At 51.4% G+C, this 19643-nt stretch overlaps 1 protein-coding gene across 1 annotated transcript in view; it reads left to right on the forward strand.

Moving 5' to 3' along the window:
• LOC149366892 (protein O-linked-mannose beta-1,2-N-acetylglucosaminyltransferase 1-like) overlaps nucleotides 1-19643 on the forward strand; it is a 74934-nt gene that overhangs the window by 38795 nt on the left and 16496 nt on the right. Inside the window, exons 2-3 of the mRNA XM_089552931.1 lie at nucleotides 9241-9572; nucleotides 19364-19567. Coding sequence (XP_089409057.1) covers nucleotides 9435-9572; nucleotides 19364-19567 — 342 coding nt within the window. The 5' untranslated portion in view covers nucleotides 9241-9434. The remainder of the gene's footprint in view (nucleotides 1-9240; nucleotides 9573-19363; nucleotides 19568-19643) is intronic.

Below are 19643 nucleotides of genomic sequence, written 5' to 3' on the forward strand. Positions count from 1 at the left end.
TTTGACGGGGTAATGTCGCTTCTTTCTTGAGTTGTACAGACTATTCCCTTTCATCTGCCACTACCAGCATTGTCACGCTTAGCGCACTGCACGGGCTCGAGCCGGCCCGAAAGCCCTGGCCGGGCCGGGGCATGATTTGTTTTGCCGGGCCTGGGCCGGGCCCGGGCCTGAAGTTGCGGGCCCGGGCCGGGCTCGGGCTTAAAGCTGCGGACCCGAGTCGGGCTTGGGTCCGTACAGAAGTGGCTGGTGTCCGACTATTCATTTACTTTTGCAGAGTGAAGAACTGCGGCATTGGAGCAGCGACACGGAGGAGCTATGGGTTATAGTACGCGCTGAGGAAAAAAAACTAAGCTTTACTCATTGACTTATTTCTTTCCTTATTTCCACTCCGCGGTGGCTTAATGGTCAAGGCGCTTGATTACTGAGTCGGGGAACCAGGATTTGCTCCTAGCCTCGGCGGCCGCATTTCTGTTTAGGCGGTAAGCATGACAGACATGTACTTTACAGTATCATTGCTCGTTGAAGAAACCCAGGTGGTCAAAATGATCCGGAGCCCTCTGCTTCGGTGTCTCTCACAGCCTGACTCCCCTTGGGCCCTTAAGCCCCAAAAACATAGCTTTTATTTTATAGCTATATTTTTCTCATGCGAGAAAATTCACAAACTAAAGCGCGTTTGGTTTTCATTTTGATCAGCCGACCGGAACGTATCGTAAGTGAATTAGCCACAAAAGCTCGCGAGACTTAGTAAATCTCATCTCATAACCACATCTATCCCTCCTTGCTTCTTCAGCGTGGTTGTCATGACAAGTGTTTTGCCCTGTAAGTTATCACGTGGTTCGCGCGTTATCTTCTGCTCCACCAGTGCGAGTAAAATTCAACCGGTTTTAATTGGCCATTGATCGTTCGTCATCCCAAAACATACCTATACACTATTAGAAATGCATTCGGGAAGAACATATGAGTTTAGGACGCTTATAATCTTCAAAACACACACCATGAAACACTCAAGCCTTTTAGCTTTTCGTTTCTGTTGAAAGGCGACCAGTTCGGACATGAGTTCAACCTGTGAGATCGCGTTCACTAAAAAAATGTTATCCCACTGCTTGCTAGGCAGCTTTAATGTTTATACATCCGGGCGGAAAAATATAACTGATTAAAATCATGGGGGAATGCAAAGTAGTCTATTACGCGCGTATGCAGCCATTTTTATTTGGCTCTCGGAACTTCTGAGTTTATCATTGCGCACCTACACGAGATCACTGTCCAAAAGACGGACCTGGCGAGCACTACTCTTAATCACTTCCTTCTGGGTTAAAAAGAATCAACTTTCTGCAAGCAAAACTGCGGTTTCAGAACCTTTGTCGGCCAGTTTCTTATCGGTCTAGTAGCAGTGTACTTGCTCAGAGCACGGTGTAAAAAAATTTAATAAATTATTCTTACACCCTGGATCAGAGTGAGCAGTGTATCTCAAGCGTTACTGTGAAACGGGCCGGGCCGGGCCCGGGCTGGGCTTCACGCCGGGATTCACGGACCGGGCCGGGCCCGCTAGAGCGATAATTTAGCGGGCCTGGGCCGGGCCCGGGCTTGAAGCCGCGGGCCTGGGCCGGGCTCGGGCTTCAGGTCTCGGGCCCGGGCCGGGCTTGGGCCTCAGATTGAGGCCCGTGCAGTGCTCTAGTCACGCTAGCAGGCTCATGAGAATCAGCCGACGCCATTGGCTGGAATGGGGCCCTCCTTTGACTGGGAAAAGCCGCTGCGTTCTTGAGTTGTATCCGACTGCACAGAAGTTCCCGGGCACGGTCCTTCCTGAGCTGAGCGCCGACCAACAACCGAACGCAACACACTCCGCTGTGCAGACGTCTGTGTCGTGGTGGGATGTGTGTGTTCGGGAGTTTCCGCGGCTGCCGCTGCTAATGCCCCGTTATCGCGTTCGGGCCGGACCCATTCTTCGGGTCCCACGCGTCGGCTGTCTTCGGCATCTCCACTCGGACGGCGTCTCTCCTTCGCGGTCTCCATCCCCACAGCGAAGACGTGTCCGTCGGCTACGGTCCGGGCAAACGCTGGCCGTAACGCGATAAGCGGCCGCGTGTAAAGCGGTAGAAAGCGTGAACCGCGGCCTGCTACTGCCGTTGCTCCCGCCTTTTGTGTCGGCACCGACAGCGCATCCACTGCTTCGTTCTCCTATTTTACTCTTCTCTTCGTTCTCACGCGTCGCTGGAAGGCTCGGCGGGCATAGCACTGCTCCCAAGTCACGGCCGGAGAGCGCCAGAATAGGATTCCCCCCCCCCCCCCCCCCTCCTATTTTCGGCGCCTCCTCGCTACCCATTTCCCTTTCCCTCGGGATAGAGCGCTTTCTTTGCCGTCGGCGGCGTCTTCAAAAGGATTGTTGTACAACCAACGCTGGCCCGCTGGCGCTGCTGGAGCCGTATTCTCGTGTGAAGAGCGAAGCTTTTTCGCCGCGTGTGCGTAGTATGTACTACAACGTAAGCTCGTTGGCGGCTCGGCGCCCGTTCTGTTTAGAGGCGGCGTCTTTCGAGGCTGTTTTGCTTTGGCGTGTATCTATCCCTTCGCGCCTGTGGTTGGTCGATCTCGGCGTACTGCTGCGCTTCGTTGTTTGTTTGTTTGTTGGTTTTGGTGTATTTGAAGTGATTTTGTGCCTCCTCTGTATCTCCGTGTACACACAAACACACGTCACACGTGATTCCACATGCACAGAACAAGAAAAGTTCACGTGCGAAGGCTTTGGGGGTAATGGTCGGAGTGATTGATGTTTTAATTTTACGTAAAAAAAAATCGAACGTTTATACGACAAAAACATTTTTCGCACCTTTGTTACGAACGAATCAGCCCCGCCTACGGTGGCTCAGGGGTTACGGCGTTCGGCTGCTGACCCAAAGACGCGGGTTCGATACCTGCCGCGTTGGTCGAATTTTGGTGAAGGCGGAATCCTAGAGGCCCGTGTGCTGTGCGATGGCAGTGCACGGTAAAGAACCCCAGGTGGTCGAAATTTCCGGAGCCCTTCACTACGGCGTCCCTCATAGCCCGAGTCGCTTTGGGACGTTGAACCCCAATAAATCAATAAATCAGATTTTTTTTCACCCCGTTACAGTCACTCTTGACCACGATGCTCCTTACACTAGAATCGGACACTCGCCAGCGCTTTACTCGTTGTGAAGTTTATAAAAGACACAGCCGCCGTGGTGGCTCAGTGGCTATGATGCTCGGCTGCTGACCCGAAAGACGCGGGTTCGATCCCGGCTGCGGCGGTTGAATTTCTTTGGAGGAGAAATTCGAGGCCCGTGTACTGTGCGATGTCAGTGCACGTTAAAGAACCCCAGGTGGTCGAAATTTCCGGAGCCCTCCACTACGGCGTCTCTCATAGCCTTAGTCGCTTTGGGACGTTAAACCCCATAAACTAAACCAAACTAAACTTTATAAAAGACACCGGAATCTTAACCGAAATTTGTAGATAGATGATGGTGTAACAAGAAAAAAAAGACGCACAATTTGACCCTTTAGCCCTGTGCTAGCGGCATATAAACCTCTATTGCCTATGCGCTGTACGACCGAACGGAACTATAGCGCATACGCCTTCCTCGTTCCGTTAGTCACGTTGTAGTGATCATGTGTCGTGGTCGGCTGGAACACGCCCGCGCGTTCAGCGGCGGCTGGGATTTCAATAGCGCCCGGTAGGAAAATGAAAAATAGATACACCCCCGCCGGTGTCACGGGATGGGCTTCGGTCGCCGTCGCCAGTGTGACAAACGGTCCTCGGCCTGTCTTTTTCCCCCAGCTACATCACGCGCGACCACCTCCGTGGCTTCTGCGGGAGTCGTAATATTGCGCAACCCCGACCTGTGTGACACACGTTCTGTGTCCGCGACGGACCATTAATCGTAGGGCGTGGGCCTGCGGTGTGTATGCGGTCGTACCCGTGAGCTAGGGCCAAGTCCGGGGTGATGTTGTACGGTTTCTCGTTCACGTTCGCCTTTTTTTTTCTTTGTTTGTTTTCCCCTGGGCGAAAGGTCGGCCACTTTTTTGACCTTCGCTCGCTCACCTTGGGACGTCGAGCTGCTCGCAAAATTGTACCCCGCCCGCCACGTGAAATAATTTGTTCAAGTGTACTCTAGAGTTGGCTGGTAATGAAGAGACCATACGGGAATATTTGACGCCCCCTTTCATTAAATCTAGAGGTGGACGAACAAGTGTTTTGTTGTATTGAGTTTAGTCTGTATTGCGCCAAGCTCAGAACGCATGCGTGTGTACTACACGAAGCACAAGGCAGGTTTAATTGCTTAATTCGTGCCTGGCGTTGTGGCTTGCGTAGAAAGCCACTGCGCCATTCACTGTATTATACGGACTACGTCGACTGGGGGGCTTCTCTACAATGGCTTCAACAATAAGATAAAAAAAAAAACAGAGAAAGGAAAGAACAGTGTTTGTTTAAATACACCTTTCATGACCTTCAGAGAGCTGTTGTGCATAAGTGTATAAGGAGGGAGGGTGATTGGCGTAGTGCAGGGATAAATGATTTGATTGGGTTTGATTTATGGGGTTTAACGTGCCACAGCAACTCAGGCTATGCAGTACGCCGTAGCGAAGGGCTCCGGAAATTTCGGCCGCCTGGGGCTCTTTAACGTGCGCTGACATCGCACAGCACACGGGACTCTAGAATTTCGCCTCCATCGAAATTCAACCGCCGCGGCCGCGGGATCGAAGCCGCGTCTTTCGGGTCAGCAGCCGAGCACCATAACCACTGAGCCACCACGACGGCTTGCAGGGATAAACGTAAAAGAAAAGCAAAACAGAACAATCGTTCTTTTATGCATAGAGTAATACTTGTGCGGGTCCTCCCTTCTTCTAAATCCGCAGTGTGAAGCACAGTGCGGCAAAAAAAAAAAAGACGAAAAAATTTCAATTAGTGAAACCCGTTCCTACGCTTGAGAGCGTATTCAGTGACGCAGAAAAAAACAATAATAAAAAACGGCATTTGCACAAGGCCTCGCGGTTCTCCATCTCGCCCTTTGAGCGTCTTTTTATTTCTTTTTAGTTTTCGCATCTCCCCGTACCCGCTGCTTCGACGTATAATGGCGCGGTAATTCCGCCCCCTCGGACGGGGGTGCCTCACGGAGCTTCGTATCGGGCGTCGCGTTTCCGTTGCCTCGCTCGCACATCCTGCTTTCCGTTTCGCTCGCTCTTGGCGTTCCTCTCGGTCATCCCACGCAACTTCGGGCAACTTGAGCCTAGAGCGCCGTGGGTCAGAAAGACTGCGCTATACGTGTGGTCCACTCGCTCGCTCCCTTCCCTGGAGCCACCTCTCTGTTGCTGGAGTTTTCTTCTCTGTCGTCACGTGTTCTTTCTCCCCTGCTGCCCACGCTTTTCCCGCGCTTTTTTAGTGCGCGCTTTTGCGAGGCGAACGAAGTTGCGCAACAACCGGGAACAAAGGTCGAGACCGCACTGATGAAGCGCCGTGCGTGCTGAGGAGGAGTTGCACACCACGCCCGTTCTTTTACGATGTGCCCCGAAGAGTAAGGATCGGGATTAATAAATAAAGCGAGGGAACGGCGAAAGAGCGCGACCAACGCCCCCCCCCCCCCCCCCCCCCTCCCCTCCCCTCCAACCCGCCCTCCACCTTTCAGTCTGTGTTGTACACCGGATGTTGGTGTTCTCGTTATTGTGGCCGATGCTCTCTCTGGTCGCGTTCGCGGTGTTTTCCAACTTTTGCGTGGTGCTTCCTCTTGCTCAGGCCGTTACCGTGAGTTTGGTGTGGGCGTGCTGACTCGGGTTGTTCCTGTAGACCTGTAGCAATATATACAGGATGTTTCACCAAAGACTCTACGCAGTTTTTAAAAATAGGCCTTTTCAGTTAGAAGAGTGCTTTTTTCACCATAGCATTGTCCGCGGTGTCATCATCAGCCAGACTACGCCCACTGCAGGGCGAAGGCCTCTCCCATGTCTCTCCAATTAACCCTGTCCTTCGCCAGCTGCGGCCACCGTATTCCCGCAAATTTTTTAATCTCATCCGTCCACCTAACTTTCTGCCGCCCCCCTGCTATAGGCTTGCCTTCTCGGAAGGCAGTTACCTTGCATTCGCATTACATGCCCTGCCCCAAGCCCATTTCTTCCTCTTGATTTCGACCAGGATGTCATTAACCCGCGTTTGTTCGCTCACCCACTCCGCCCGCTTCCGGTCTCTCAACGTTGCACCTATCATTTTTCTTTCCATAGCTCGCTCCGTTGTCCTTAACTTAAATTGAACCCTCTATGTTAGCCTCCACGTTTCTGCCCCATAGGTGAGTACCGGTTAGATACAGCTGTTGTATTTTCCCTTGAGGGATAGCGGTCTAGAGAATTCAGCTAAGACGTGCTCACTCGCAGGCTGCTCAGCCAATATTGAATAGGTAACTTTTTAATTATTACTGCTAGACTCTTTAATTATTGAGAGGCGTGTTGCCCACTGTAAGTGATACTCTCATCAGATTTTTAGAATGTCCAAAACGCGGTTACCTTCGGCGCTGGGGTCAAAAAATTTTAGCTACATCGCGACAAAAAAGCACGCGCTTTCGAGAAGCTTGCAGACAAAGCAACCTCTCCAGTTTAAATAGCCTCATCGAAATTGCCAAAATTTGTTGGGCCGCCGCGCCGAGGGTAACAGCGTTTTAGAAATTCTAGAAACTGATATGGATATTAATTAGGGTGCGCTACACGTCTCTCAATAATTAAGGAGCCTAGCAGTAACAGTTAAAAGTTAACTATTCAGTATTAGTTAACCAGCCTACTAGTTATTTCTATTAAACAACAACAACAACAAGAAAACACTTTTCCTGATAATCCCAACTCCTGTACACCATATATGGACGGCATTCAGGGGTTTGAATGTAGGTTTTTTCCAATTTTTTTGTCTATTTATTTGTACACAGGTGCGCTGCGGTGAAGCACATTCATTTTCTTTTCTTTGTCAAAGCTTTCTTTCCGATATTTCGCCTCGGTCCTGTTGAAGGGCGCAGTTCTTATCGCGGCTCATTTTGATTCATTAATTCTTTTCCTTGCGGATAATCCAAATCATCGAAGCCGCCTACGGCGCCTCGTGCAAGAAACACCTAATGGATAATCCCGAATCGCTGTACATGTGTTGAGCGCTCATTACTTAGCTCAGTCGGCACCGGACAGTCGAGCAATTAATTATGGATTAAAGTGGAATCGCGCCGTTCTCTCCTCCCTCCGACTTAGTTCACCGCCCGGAGAAATTAAATTGGGGACGCAATTGTGCCCCTTGTTAAGATCTTGAACTCGATTAGGCTTTTATACAAAGACGCGCAAGGAATGAGCCTTAAGGCTGTATTGTCCTTCACGGTTCGGTTGATTGATATGAGCAGTTTAGCCCGTGACCATGGGACCGACCACGGTGGTAGCAAAGGTGTGAAAGCGTATTTAAATTTGGTTGGGAGTCAGCGAAACCATTTCGTTACGGCCAGCATAAAAATAGTGCACGTCCCTCTGGACTGACCCTCAAAACGCAGTGGTCAGACCGCCTGCAGTTTGATACAACTCAAGAAACCAACCGCCGCGTCATTTGAGAACCCACCAGGTGCGGGGTTCGATGAGATGTTAGGCTTCTCCTCACAGCACCAGAGGAGTGCGGGGAAGCTTGGTGTGACATCACGGAATGGTATGATTTCGGATTTCCGCTGCCGCCAACCACACCCTGCCGTGCCTAGTTGGATGCCACCAAACAACGCTCGGAGGCCTTTGCCTTCGGTGGCGTTGGTTTTTAAAATTCCTTGAAAGCAAGAGTTCATGCGTTGGAAATGCACTGGTACCTTCGATGACGTCATGATGCGCTCCCCACTAGGAGCTGTGCGCTGCGGAGAAGCTTGACGGCCGTTTCGATTTAAATCGGCGATTACGTCACCAATTCAAGTGCTAGCCCAAAAGGACTTGGCATGTTTTACCTGAAAGTTTTACACATTCGACGCCTTTAAGGTCGTCGATTCCTAAAACCTATGCAGTAGCCCTTTAGGCCCTCCAACGAAAAGCGTCAGCCTGTTGTCATAACGACGCGCGACCTTGCACCTACCAGGCACCTGCGGCGCCACGACAGCATGTGCAAGGCGGCTGACCGCTACGTCGTGACCAACGGCGTCAGGACTGTTAGGACGGCCTTCTTTAAAGGGGCTTTTGTCGCTTTGTTTTTAAGCTATGTCCACCAACGTAACGAGAGTTTTACCCAAGCGACCTTTGAACGCGGAAGGAGCTGAACTGCTGTTCTAAACTCACCTGTCTAACCAGTTCTCTAATGGTACCGCTTAGCGCTTCAGTTTTTCAGTCTCGTGAACTCTCACTTGTGCGCGCGTATTTGGGACCTAATACGGGCTCTCGCGAACGTGTTCGCGTGTGAAGCCCGTTCGCGACGACGTGCATTCCGAACCGCGCGGCTTCTTTTCCGTCCGAGGACCCTCTGCCATTCTTTTCCGCCGGGATGCTCAGGCGCACGTGGGCAGCGTAGGAGCAGGGATCCTCCCCCGGAACGCAAAACACTTTCTGCTCTTTGTGCGCGCGCCCGTGAAGGAAGAGGGCGAGGAGGAGACCGGCGTCCTACGGCGCCCGTTGAGAAAGCGCCGCTAGCGTCCTCTCCGCTCGCTCTCTCTCTCTTTGCGCTTCGCCGTTGGAGATCGCGCCGGAGAAAGCCGGGGGAAGCCACTACGGGGAAGCCCGCTTGTAGTGCGTTCTGCCAAACAAAAAAAAAAGAGAGAGGGTGGGGAGGGGGGGGGGGGGGGGTGTTAGGAGAGAGCGTGTTGTCCGGCACGCCTTGCGGCTACCCGCTTTCCGGCTTCTGGAGAAAGAGAGAACTCTCTCATCGGCGGTGTGGGGGTGGAGCGGCGTTTCTTTTTGCGCGCGCTTTTTTACCCGCGCTTCTGGCGTTCTTGTTAATTTGTGTATAATGCGACTTTTGGGGGGGGGGGGGGGGGCTGGACCGGTGGGCACCGTGCTGCTCGCATCCACTCTCGGGCAACCCTGTCGGCGGCAGTTCGCTTTTCGCGGAGGCGACCATCGCACAGCGCACCGCTGCTCTCGGCTTTACCGTTCCGCCGGTAGGTGCTTGTCAATACGTGACGGCATGGCGCTGTTCAACGAAGCTCGCTTCTCCACTGATCATACTGGGTGTTTTTAACAGGTGGGCTGAGAGGACTCTGACCCGTGGTCGTGGAGCTTGACCCCGTGTGTCCTCTTGTCTCGTTCCAGCATCAGCATCAGCAGCTGTTGAGCCGGGGACCCTAGCAGCAGCCGCCGGTGGTGAGGAAGGGAGGGAGACCGTGTTGCCACCGGATGGCGCCTGCCCAGCGGCCGCGGGGGCGGCCGAGCGGCGGCGACGCTGGGTGCCGCCCCCGTCCGCGGGCCCCGTGTCGGGCGACGAGCGCTGCCTGAGCAGGCGCCCCATGACCACCTCCACGCTGGCCCCGTCCTCAGGGCCGGGGGGCCCCGGCGGCGCGGGGCTCGCCGGGGCCACGCTGCTGCGAGCCGGCCTCTACGTGCGACACGTGCGACACCGGCGGTTCCTCGCACGCACCTGCCAGGTAGGTGCACGGCCACACGCCTGGCTGCTCCAGGTGCAGCACCTGTAGCTCGGTGCATGCACCATGTGTAGCTGGATCCAGGTGCTGTCTTATAGCTGAGTCCAGGCATTCTGTGTAGCTGCGTCCAGTTGGTCTCAGCCGTTGACGCAGTTTCCGCGGGGTGACGGAGCAGGGGTGACCTTGACCGCCAGCTGTCGCTGTTCCTTTGGGGCACGGCTCCACTCACAACAGCTTGGGCCCCCCACCCCCATTCTAAGCGAGGAATTCATTGCAAGAAAACCATGCTGAACCCTATTTTTTTTCCAAGAAAAATAAAAAACATGGTTAAAATGGCACACCACCCCTCCCCAACCGCCCCCTCCATGATTAACCCATAAATCCGCCCCTACACATCGCAGCTTGCTCCATCTTTTACCCCCGTTTGGTTTTCGTGTCGGCCGGTCAACAAACGTGGATGCTTCGCGTAAGCCGTCGCCGAGAAAACAACCCCTGACCATACATGTTTCTTGCGGTCGCCTGAACATTTCATTGCTTGGTGGTCCGCCCCTCCCAAGTCTTTTAAGCGTAATCTCCGTTTAAGTGTAACACTCAAAAAGTCGATCAGCGGGTGAGGCGTTCGTTATACTCCCGGAAAATGTTCAATGTCACATCCCGGGGCGCAGATTGAGAGGGCGCGGTGGAACTGCATTCTCGACACTTGAAGACCTTGGATAGTTAGCTGTCGTATATGCGGCGTCTCACGTTTATAAAACCATGTACCGTGTATAGACACCCAACAGCACTTTTACATGGTGAGCTTCATGCATCGGCAGGTAATATATCGGCCTCAAAAGTTTACGGGGTGCGGGTGCGTGGGACGAAAAAAATCGACTCGGTGATGCAAGCCAATCGTCTGAAATACCTGAAGGTGTGTGGGAACAAGAATGCTCCATCAGCTGCTAACATTATCAAGCGGCTAGGTCGAGAGGTAGGAACAATATTTTTTTTCCGAGAATACGCATTACGTAAACTTTTGAGGCCGTGTTGCCAATGAGAACCAAATACCCGTGCGAAATTCACGGCGAACCACTTTGCGAACCGACAAGAACACAGAGAGAAATAATTGTAAAGTGAAGGATTACTCTCACAGAGGGAGAGAATTATGCAGTTGATGGGTGAGAAATGCACGCGTATAAAAAGTAAGCAGCGAAAGGTGTACGAGGTCACGTGACGTCCCCTTCCCTCCCTCCCTCCCTCCTCTTTTATGCGGTCTGGCCCAATTATCCGTCCTGATTGGATTGCGGGACCCGCGTGTTAAGCGTACGCGCGTGCGCATTTTTTTTTTTCTTAGCGAAGGTCGATGATGACACGGGGGAACACTAATTGTCCTCGCGTCCTTTCTCCGACCTCTCCTCTCCCCCTCCCACCCTTTCCTTCGTATCCTATGCAAGCTTCTCTCTAGAATTCCATTTCACGCTCATCAAACATGTTATTATTATTATTATTTTTTGTGCGTAGAGAGGAGTCGCTTTCGTACTTCTCTCGATCAGTTTTCGCTGGCAAATTTTCACTGGCTGCCCGGTGTTTCATTTCCTCGGTTGTTCGAAAGAACCGACAACGCGCACAGCGTCGCTGAACCGATTAGGCGAGAGGGAAAGCGAATATTACGAAGCACGCTTAGCCGCGCCGGTGGATTAGCGTTTAAATTGCCGCCTCGCGACAAAATAATTGCGCCTGCAAGTGCCTTTGCCTGTGGCAATTTGATACGGTGGGCCTCGGCAAAATAGAATGAAAAAAAAAAGAAAAAATCAGGGGAAGAACATGTGTTGTTTTCATTACGCAGCGCATTCCTGGCGCGATGCCTCGGCCTGTTCGTCCCGCGGAAAGGACACCGGAGACGATTTCGTCGATGGGACATTTAATAGCGATAATTAATGCTTTTTTAGCGTGCCAGATTCGAAGGAGCGGATAATGGGAAAGCCGCGGAGCGAGAGGTTTCAGATCAATTCCCCGCGTTTTTGGCCAAATTCAAGCGAAACTCAATCCAGCGGAGGTCCGCAGGTCGCATGTCCCGGAGCCCACGGGTGGTTCGTCTGAAGGAGCGCCGGAGAGGACATGCTTTTTCCGAGAGGAGAGATTTCGTCCCCTGACGTCATACTCGCATAGTTCCACCTCTATCCTCCATATCTGACCGTGACGTCATCATTGGGAGGTGGTTGTTTTCACAATACTATTGTAGATGGCGCTGCAAGTCTCAATGCGAGATGCGCTGTTTTCTAGTTGCTGCCACAGATGGCGCTGTGATCTCAGGGTGGTAGCAGACCCCACGAAATCTCGAAACGTGATGACTAAGAGCTAACGCTTTTAAAATTGAAGACAGTCAAGAGAGAATTAGGGAAAATTAGGCGATCTGGGCATGCGCACTGACGTCATGCGGTACGCACTGTGCTAAAAGTCTGTTAACCGGGCGTTTATCGTCGTGGTCATGTGAGTTTCAGCGACACTTGGTGCGGTGGGAAAAACACCGACGCCAGTCGCAGTGGACTGTGGGCTCGAGTGCAGGATGTCTGTAGCGTTTATCCCGCTACATTCGTACTAGCTCCACAGGTAAGCTCTATAGCGAATGCCTCGTGACGTCACTAGAGGCGTCATTTTGTTCGGACCAGTCAGTGATTGCCATTCTGGCCAACCAGCTTGGCGCGTTGTCACGACGTCTTGCGTGACGTCACTCCATTCTGACCGATCAGCGTTGCACGTGGCGTGTTACGCTGTAAAATGAAGTGTCAGTTACTGCGAGGAGAGTTACTGCACGGAGGCTGTCTTCGTGCGATGGTTTCACTGATACAGTTGAACGAAGGTTGGGTTAATGAGTCAATTCCTCCAGACGGTAGTCCGAGGTACGTATTTCAGTTGAAGGTCAGAAATCCCAGGTATGTCGAAGGCACTCCGAAGGGTTTTGACTGAAAAACACAGTGAAGTTCCCGAAGCAAATTCTGCAGAATTGTCAGAAGATAGGCAGGCTTCAATTAAAGAAAAGAAGGAGGAGGGGCCGGTTGAAGGGTGCTCCCTCTGACCAGTCATCGAGACGCGTCGACAGCTAGCGCCGCGGTTGGGACCAGCCAAGAACATCGAAACGGTCACCTGTCGGGCGGCCCCTCCTAACGCACGGTAGCAGCGCGGAGAAGCCGCCCTTCACTTTCGGCGCGCACCTTTAATTGCGAGATTCAGACGGCGCTGTTCCGAAAATTAAAAGATGCTGTCGCGCGCGCGTGCGCTAGCGAGTAATGAAAAACCCAATTCATTAGCGCACTAATTAGCTCTTTCTAGGCGTCCGTCACAGCCGCCACTGACATGTAACCAATATGGGGGGAGGGTCTGCGCGAGCCGTCTTTTTCGCTAAAGCAAACATAAGAAAAAAAGCGCGCAGGCTTTTTCTCCGAGCCGGGAAACGAGGAACCACTGCGAGACGAGGGTAACGCAACACCTTGTTTTCCAACTGGGCGAAGTATTTTGTGTTTTTTTTTTTCCTTACTCCGCGCGACGGGCAGCCGAGCGCGGTAAGGTCGGGGCTGAGGTCGCGCACGACGCAGGGAGGGGAGAGGGGAATAAAGGGAAAGGGCAGATGCGCGAAGCGGGGTGGACTAGCGCGGTGGGCTCGGGCCATCCGGGAAAACCGCGAAACCCGAAGCGGCCGTGTGCGGTTACAAGTAGCGCCCTCTCTCGCTTCCTGCGCACAACCTCCGCGGCGAGTTCGGAGCGCTCCGACGACGAGGGAACGTCCGCGGCGCCGGGATCCCTTTCACGTCGCGCCGGTTTGTTTTCCGTTGTCTTCTTGTATGTCGCGTTGTTTTTGTCGTGTCGCGTTGTCTCCTCGTGCTTCGCATTTACGTGATCGTGTGGGTTGCTTCGGAGAGCAGCGCCCCTTCTTCGTTTCTTCTTCGGTTTTTCTTGTGTGATCCATTGAGAGTGTACGGTCGGTGGCACACGTGTTGTATTGCGAGTAACCGAAGATCCCACGCTGCGGAGAGCTGCCTGCTACCCGATAGGGGGCGTTGGGAGCGCGACACCTGCTCTCGCGGAGTAGGCTGGCCCCTTCTTGTACGCGTATGCCTCTTCCCTGCGAGGCTCGGTCGATACGAGATGTATAGTAGCCGCGTTTGCACGCTGCTTCGCTTGGCTGCCTCGCGAGGTTCGGTCCGACGACCACACCGGTAACGGTTCGTGGATTGACGCGGTTGTGGTGTCTGGTAAAAGTGGGCCCGGTTAAGGGTTGTGCTCTGATACTGCTACGCTACAGGCCGGACGTTCTGTCTTATCAAGTGAACTTTTGCGAAGATATCTCTGCTTGCGGATAGTGGACTTGCCTGCGATATCGAATGCATGTAGGTTCTTTGCACCACGTCGCGGGTAGCATGATGGAACTTCACAGTACAGGCTGGAACTGACGGTGATAAGTAAATTATAAAAACGCGCAGTTTTTCACAAGGTTTAATGGTCTCAAACATGGCGGCCACTGTGATGTCGGTGCAAGCCGTGTATATAACGAAACATGCATAGCTCACATCGACCCACGTGACCCCGGCCTTCTATAGGACCAACAACATTCTTATTGGCAAGTTTTTGGTAACGCTAGAGCTTTCGGTTATCACATGTTACGCCATTTATAGAGTGGTAAGTTCCTTAAAAGCGACGTCGTTGTGAAATGATTGAACTTAGTGCGGAAGGTACGTTTTCACCTAGGTGGTCGAAATTTCCGGAGCCCTTCACTACGGCGTTCCTCATAGCCTGAGTCGCTTTGGGACGTTAAATTCCATAAACCAAACCGAAACGCCTGCCATAGAGTGCCGTCAATACCGCTTTGGGCTTCCTTGGCCAATCGCACCAGCAGCCGTGCTGCAGGCCTATGTAGCTGCTGACCACTACCTCACACTTTCGGCGGGGAGAGAGCGCCCCCACGTGGCGTGACGGGGGGCAGACATTCAATTAATCAGCCAGGGGGAGGCCATCGAGTGTGGAAGTTGGTCCGGCCGTATCCTGTTTCGGACATTCGAGAACCCGGGGGCGGGTCCGCGCCGAGCGATTGCATCGGACGCCGTGCGAAACGGAAGCCGCTGCTGCTTTCCGCCTCTCTTTATCGTTATGACAGCTGCTCGGAGTTGTTCCAGCTTGCCCGGAGCTGCGCCGCCGAACGCCGCGCTGTGTGTGTGTGTACTGTGGGCTTCGAGCGAGACGCGGAAAGCTATGAAGAGAGGAGGTTTTAGCCGAGGCAGATGAAACTCTGCAGAATAATCGCTCATTAAAACTAAGGTACACTTGTCTTCCGCAACGCCTTACGCAGTGAAGCATTCCCGCAACGCATTCTGCAGTGAAGCACGCCACGCGGGAGAGCCGCCGCTAGGCTTTAGGTACGGTGGCTTCACTGCACGGCAATGATGTGTCGTTGATGAGAAGGCAAGCGTAGCAGAGGGCGGCAGAAACTTAGGTGGGCGGATGAGATTGCGGGGATACGGTGGCTGCCACTGGCGAAGGACAGGGTTAATTGGAGAGACGGGAGAGGCCTTTGCCCTGCAGTGGGCGTACTCATGCTGATGATGATATCCGGGCTCGGCTGTATATCCTTCCACGGGAGCGGGATGCGGTTGAGGTATAGCATGTGTAGCGTGTCCTGTATGTCGACGTATGTACCTCGGTTCAAAGTGCATATATGTTTTTGCTGCGACTTGATACCTTGCGCCCGCTTCCTAGTGCCCGCCGTGTCGCGTCGTTTTTCAAGCTCCGCCACTCTCCAGAGATTGCCTCGTACTGACAGATGATCCCCAAAGAAGTCTCCCGGAGTACGCATCCATCGCACACGGGGCAGCGATACTCGCGCACGGAGGTTGGCTGGCGGGGGCATTGAAGCCGTATCGCTCGGGAAAATCCTGTTTTCAATTTTCAATACGAAGTCGGTAACCTTTAGAGCTTATCAAATGCCAGCTGTATCTTTTTTTTTTTTTTTTGTGACGACACGCGCGCTGTGTGTATCGATATTCGCAACGCGTCTGCACGTGGGTATAACAGACCGGTCGCGTCGTCTCGCGTTGTGTTTCACCAGCGCTCGTTTTTTGCATGCTTTGCATAAAAATGGAATCCGGCCTTCGTTCACGAGAGCTTGTTTTTCGCGTGAGCCGTTTTGGCTGCTGCGACGCGGGGGCGTCTTCGCCTTTGAAGCAGGAGAGAGAGAGAGAAGGAAAGGAGCGAGGGAGGGAAGAGAGAGCGAAAGAAAGGAAGGAACAAAGGAAGAAAGTGAAAGAAAAATGGAAGAAAGGAAATAGAGAAAGGAAGGAAGAAAGAAAGAAAGAGAGAGAAATGAAGAAAATAGAGAAAGGAAGGAAGAAAGAAAGAAATAGAGAGAAATAAAGAAAGAGAGGAAAAGTAAGAAAGAAAGAGAGGAAGAAAGAAATAAAGGTAATGGAAATAAAGTTAGGAAGGAAAGAAAAATGTAGAAAGGAAAGAAAAAAGGGAAGAGAGAAAGAAAGGAAGAAAAAAGATAGAAGGACGGAAATAAAGAAAGGAGGATAAAAAGAAAGATGGAATGGAAAGAGAGAAAAAGTTACCAGGTAATGTAGAAAGGAGGAAAGGGGGAGATATACACGCATGGCGTAAAATAAATTCTGGATTGCTTTTCTTGCAGAGAAATGTATCTGTGTATTCGTACTGTGAAGTCTTGCACATTCGCGAATTTCCGTGACTTTGGGAGTGCACTGGAGAAGGTACTGTTAGTTGCGTGCGTGCAAAAGGTGGCTCGATGAAGCAGAGGGTGGGCGGCGATTTCTTTTGCAGCGCGAGCGGACACCGCGAGTTCCCCCTGCGACGTTTGGAAAGCGTGGGCAGTTGAATGCCGTCCGCGTTTACGACTAGCTAACCGCAACGCGCTTAGCACGCGCTTCTATAGCGGAAACGATGCTGGTGCGTGCTTGAAATTTAGCAAGCGCTGTCTGTTCGCAGAGCGGGTTAGTATTGCAACTCTGCGTGCAGTCGTCTCCGCTATTTTGTCGATGCTTGTGGCTGCCGTTGCCGTACAGGGGTGTCTAGTGCTCGCACTGCTCAAGAGGACGATGGCCATGCACTAGCCTGCTTGTGTATACTTCGCCGGCGTTGTGAGCGAAAAATAACCAGCCGGAGAAACAACCACCTAGGTCACGTGTTAATGACTGATAGCGTTAGGTTGCTCGGGAAGAGTAATGTGAATGTAAAGCTGTGATGCGTAAATGGGCATTGACTCATTAACGCTGCAGTTGTTGCTTCATATCCATAAGGCGGAGCTTATTAAGTGCCCTCTCCCATTTTTTTTTTACTTCTGGGCTTACCTTTTCAGAAAAGCTAAGCCAGCATCACAGCAATGCTTCGTGATCAAGAAATGGCAATACAGCCAATTGTTATTGTGGAAAATACGTGTCTCCCGTGATCCCAAAAACACGCGCTGAACGTCGGCAAGCACTTTCAGCGCTGAACGTCGGCAAGCACTTTCAGCGCTTCATCTTCGCTTGACTGTCGGCATGCACTGTCATTTCTTTCTTCATAAATGTGCAAAGCGGGAAAGCCAGCTTGTAGACACAAGGAAAAAAGTCCATGTACACATGGACCTTTTTTCGGAATAGCATTGTCAGTGGTATTGCGCATCAGCATACAGTTAAGACGTGCTAACTAGCAGGCAGGTTAACTAATACTGAATAGTTAACTTTTTGCTATTCCTGTTTAGCTCCTCCCTCGAAAATGTCATTTGTCGTCGCGCAAGGAATTCTGGGGCCCCACACAGGCGAAACCATGCGGTCAGAAAGAGCGCCAACCACGCCCACGAGCGCGCGTCATAAAACGGTGTGCGGGTGTCACGTGGTCAGAGTGCACGTGACAGGCGCGCCGACGCGTCACGCGCTCGTAGGCGTGGTTTCGGTTTTGGCCGTGTGGCGCCCCAAAATTCCTTGCGCTGCAGCGGCAACGAGAATGACATTTACGATATTCTAAGAACCGATATGGACATAACTTATGGTGTGCTACAAGTCCCTCAATAAACAATGAGCCCAAGTGCTATTCAGATGTTATTAGTTAACCAGTCTGCTAGTTAGCATGACTCAGCTGTATTCTGATGCACTGCACCGTTAACAATTCTATACCGAAGAAAGCGGTCATCTAACTCAAGAAGGCTATTTCTGAAAAATTGTTGATAGCCTTAGGTGAATCCTGTATCCTTTCCAATTCTGCCGTTTTTAGGCTGTGCGTGCCATTATCGGATAAGAAAAACAAGACCTGACAACTGAGTTGCAGAGGATTATGTTCAGCCCAGAGTGCGTTCATGAGGCGTTCTGACCATCCATCGCAGAGTCCACACAGTCGACAATATCTTGCGTCACGTACATGGGTCACATCGTCTTCTGTTGGCGTACTTCTCGCATGACCCGAGGTGTGCTTTTAGAACAGCCACCAACCAACCTCTGCGGTATTGCACATTGTGATGCATAGTATTGCATTGTTTTTTGCACGCCCATGCATCACGCTCACCGTTAAAAACCACTAATGCGACGGCATCTTCACTGCTATTGACATTCAGGTTGTTCAGGGTTGCCAACAAAGGGCAACATGTCATGTTCAGATAAAATTTGACTGGGATTATGAAATAAAATCTGTGGCTTAGCTTGGTTAAGCCCGGTAATTGCGAAAGCAATATCCGTACGTACGCCATGGTACAGCTGGTAGTGTAGCTGGTGGTGGTGCTTGTGGTTAGACTTGTGGTGATGCATCGGTTATACAATACAATCCAATGCAATCCACTCCAATTCAATCCACTCCAATCTAATCCAGTCCACTGCAATGCAATCAAATCCACTCCAATGTAATCTAATCTCCAATCCAATTCAATCCACTCCAATCTAATTCAATTCAATCCACTCCAGTGTAATCAAATTCACTCTAATGCAATCCAATCTAATGTAATCTAATCTCCAATCCAGTTCAATCCACTCCAATCCAACCCAACCCCATCCACTCCAATCTAATGCAATCCAATCCACTCCTATCTAATCCAATGCAATGTAATCTAATCTCCAATTCAATCCACTCCAATCTAATCCAATCCACTCCAATGCAATCCAATCCACTCCTATCCAATCCAATGTAATCTAATCCAATCCAGTCCAATACAATCTAATCTAATCCAATCTAAGCCAACCTAATCCAATGTAATGCAATCAAGGTCAAATGAAGGTCAATGGTGGTCACCGGCCGCGGCACGCAACGGCGTGAAAGTGCAAGTAGTATTGCTTTCGCAATAAAAGAGTGACCCCCTTGCAGAAGCTCGATTTTGTCACCATAGTGCATGCTTCACATTTTATTTGCAAAACTTTTCCCCCAACCAATGTAGTTTTTGGTGCAATACGTGGTGCAGGTATCCATGCATCAGAAAACACCCAAGCGCGTGGTCCAGCTGTCGCATAGAATTAACTTTTGTTTCTAGGCGTTCACTGGCATTCGGCTCAGCATATTCTTGCCTGCTTATAATTGCTCTTGTACAGTTGTGTGCATAGCTGTTCATTTATTTATCACTTATCGTTAAGCCACATTAAAAATCTGCGGATGCAGAGAAATTGAATCGCATGAGTACCCAACATCCATGAAGTGGTTTTAAGGCCAGCACATATATTACTTAGTTTGATGGCTCCCTTTTGGCCTTGATTTACTTTGCCTTTACATCATCACTAATTTGTGATTTGATAGCAGATCTTTCGCCTTCATCACATAATCATAACTGTGGCTTTCTCTGGCTTGGCTTTGCGCAGTACCTGCTGCTGGCGATTCTGTCGGTGACTGTGGTGATCAACGTCATGTTCATCATGGACACCAGCCGCAAACTCCAGGAGGACTCGCCTTCCCAGGAAGGCCGGCACAGTGCCCTGCGTCTGCAAGAAGGCCTACCCAAGACTCTCACCATTGAGGTTGTCTCAAGTCAGTCCAAGGTGTCCGTCACCGTGGATGGAACGACAGTAAGTAGTTCGGCCACATCCGGTATATGGTATGGTATGTGGGGTTTAAAGTTCTGAAGCCGCACGAGGTCTACGA

This window comes from Amblyomma mixtum, chromosome 1 (assembly GCF_055824585.1).
Source record: "Amblyomma mixtum isolate Tamu chromosome 1, ASM5582458v1, whole genome shotgun sequence".
NCBI lineage: Eukaryota > Metazoa > Arthropoda > Arachnida > Ixodida > Ixodidae > Amblyomma > Amblyomma mixtum.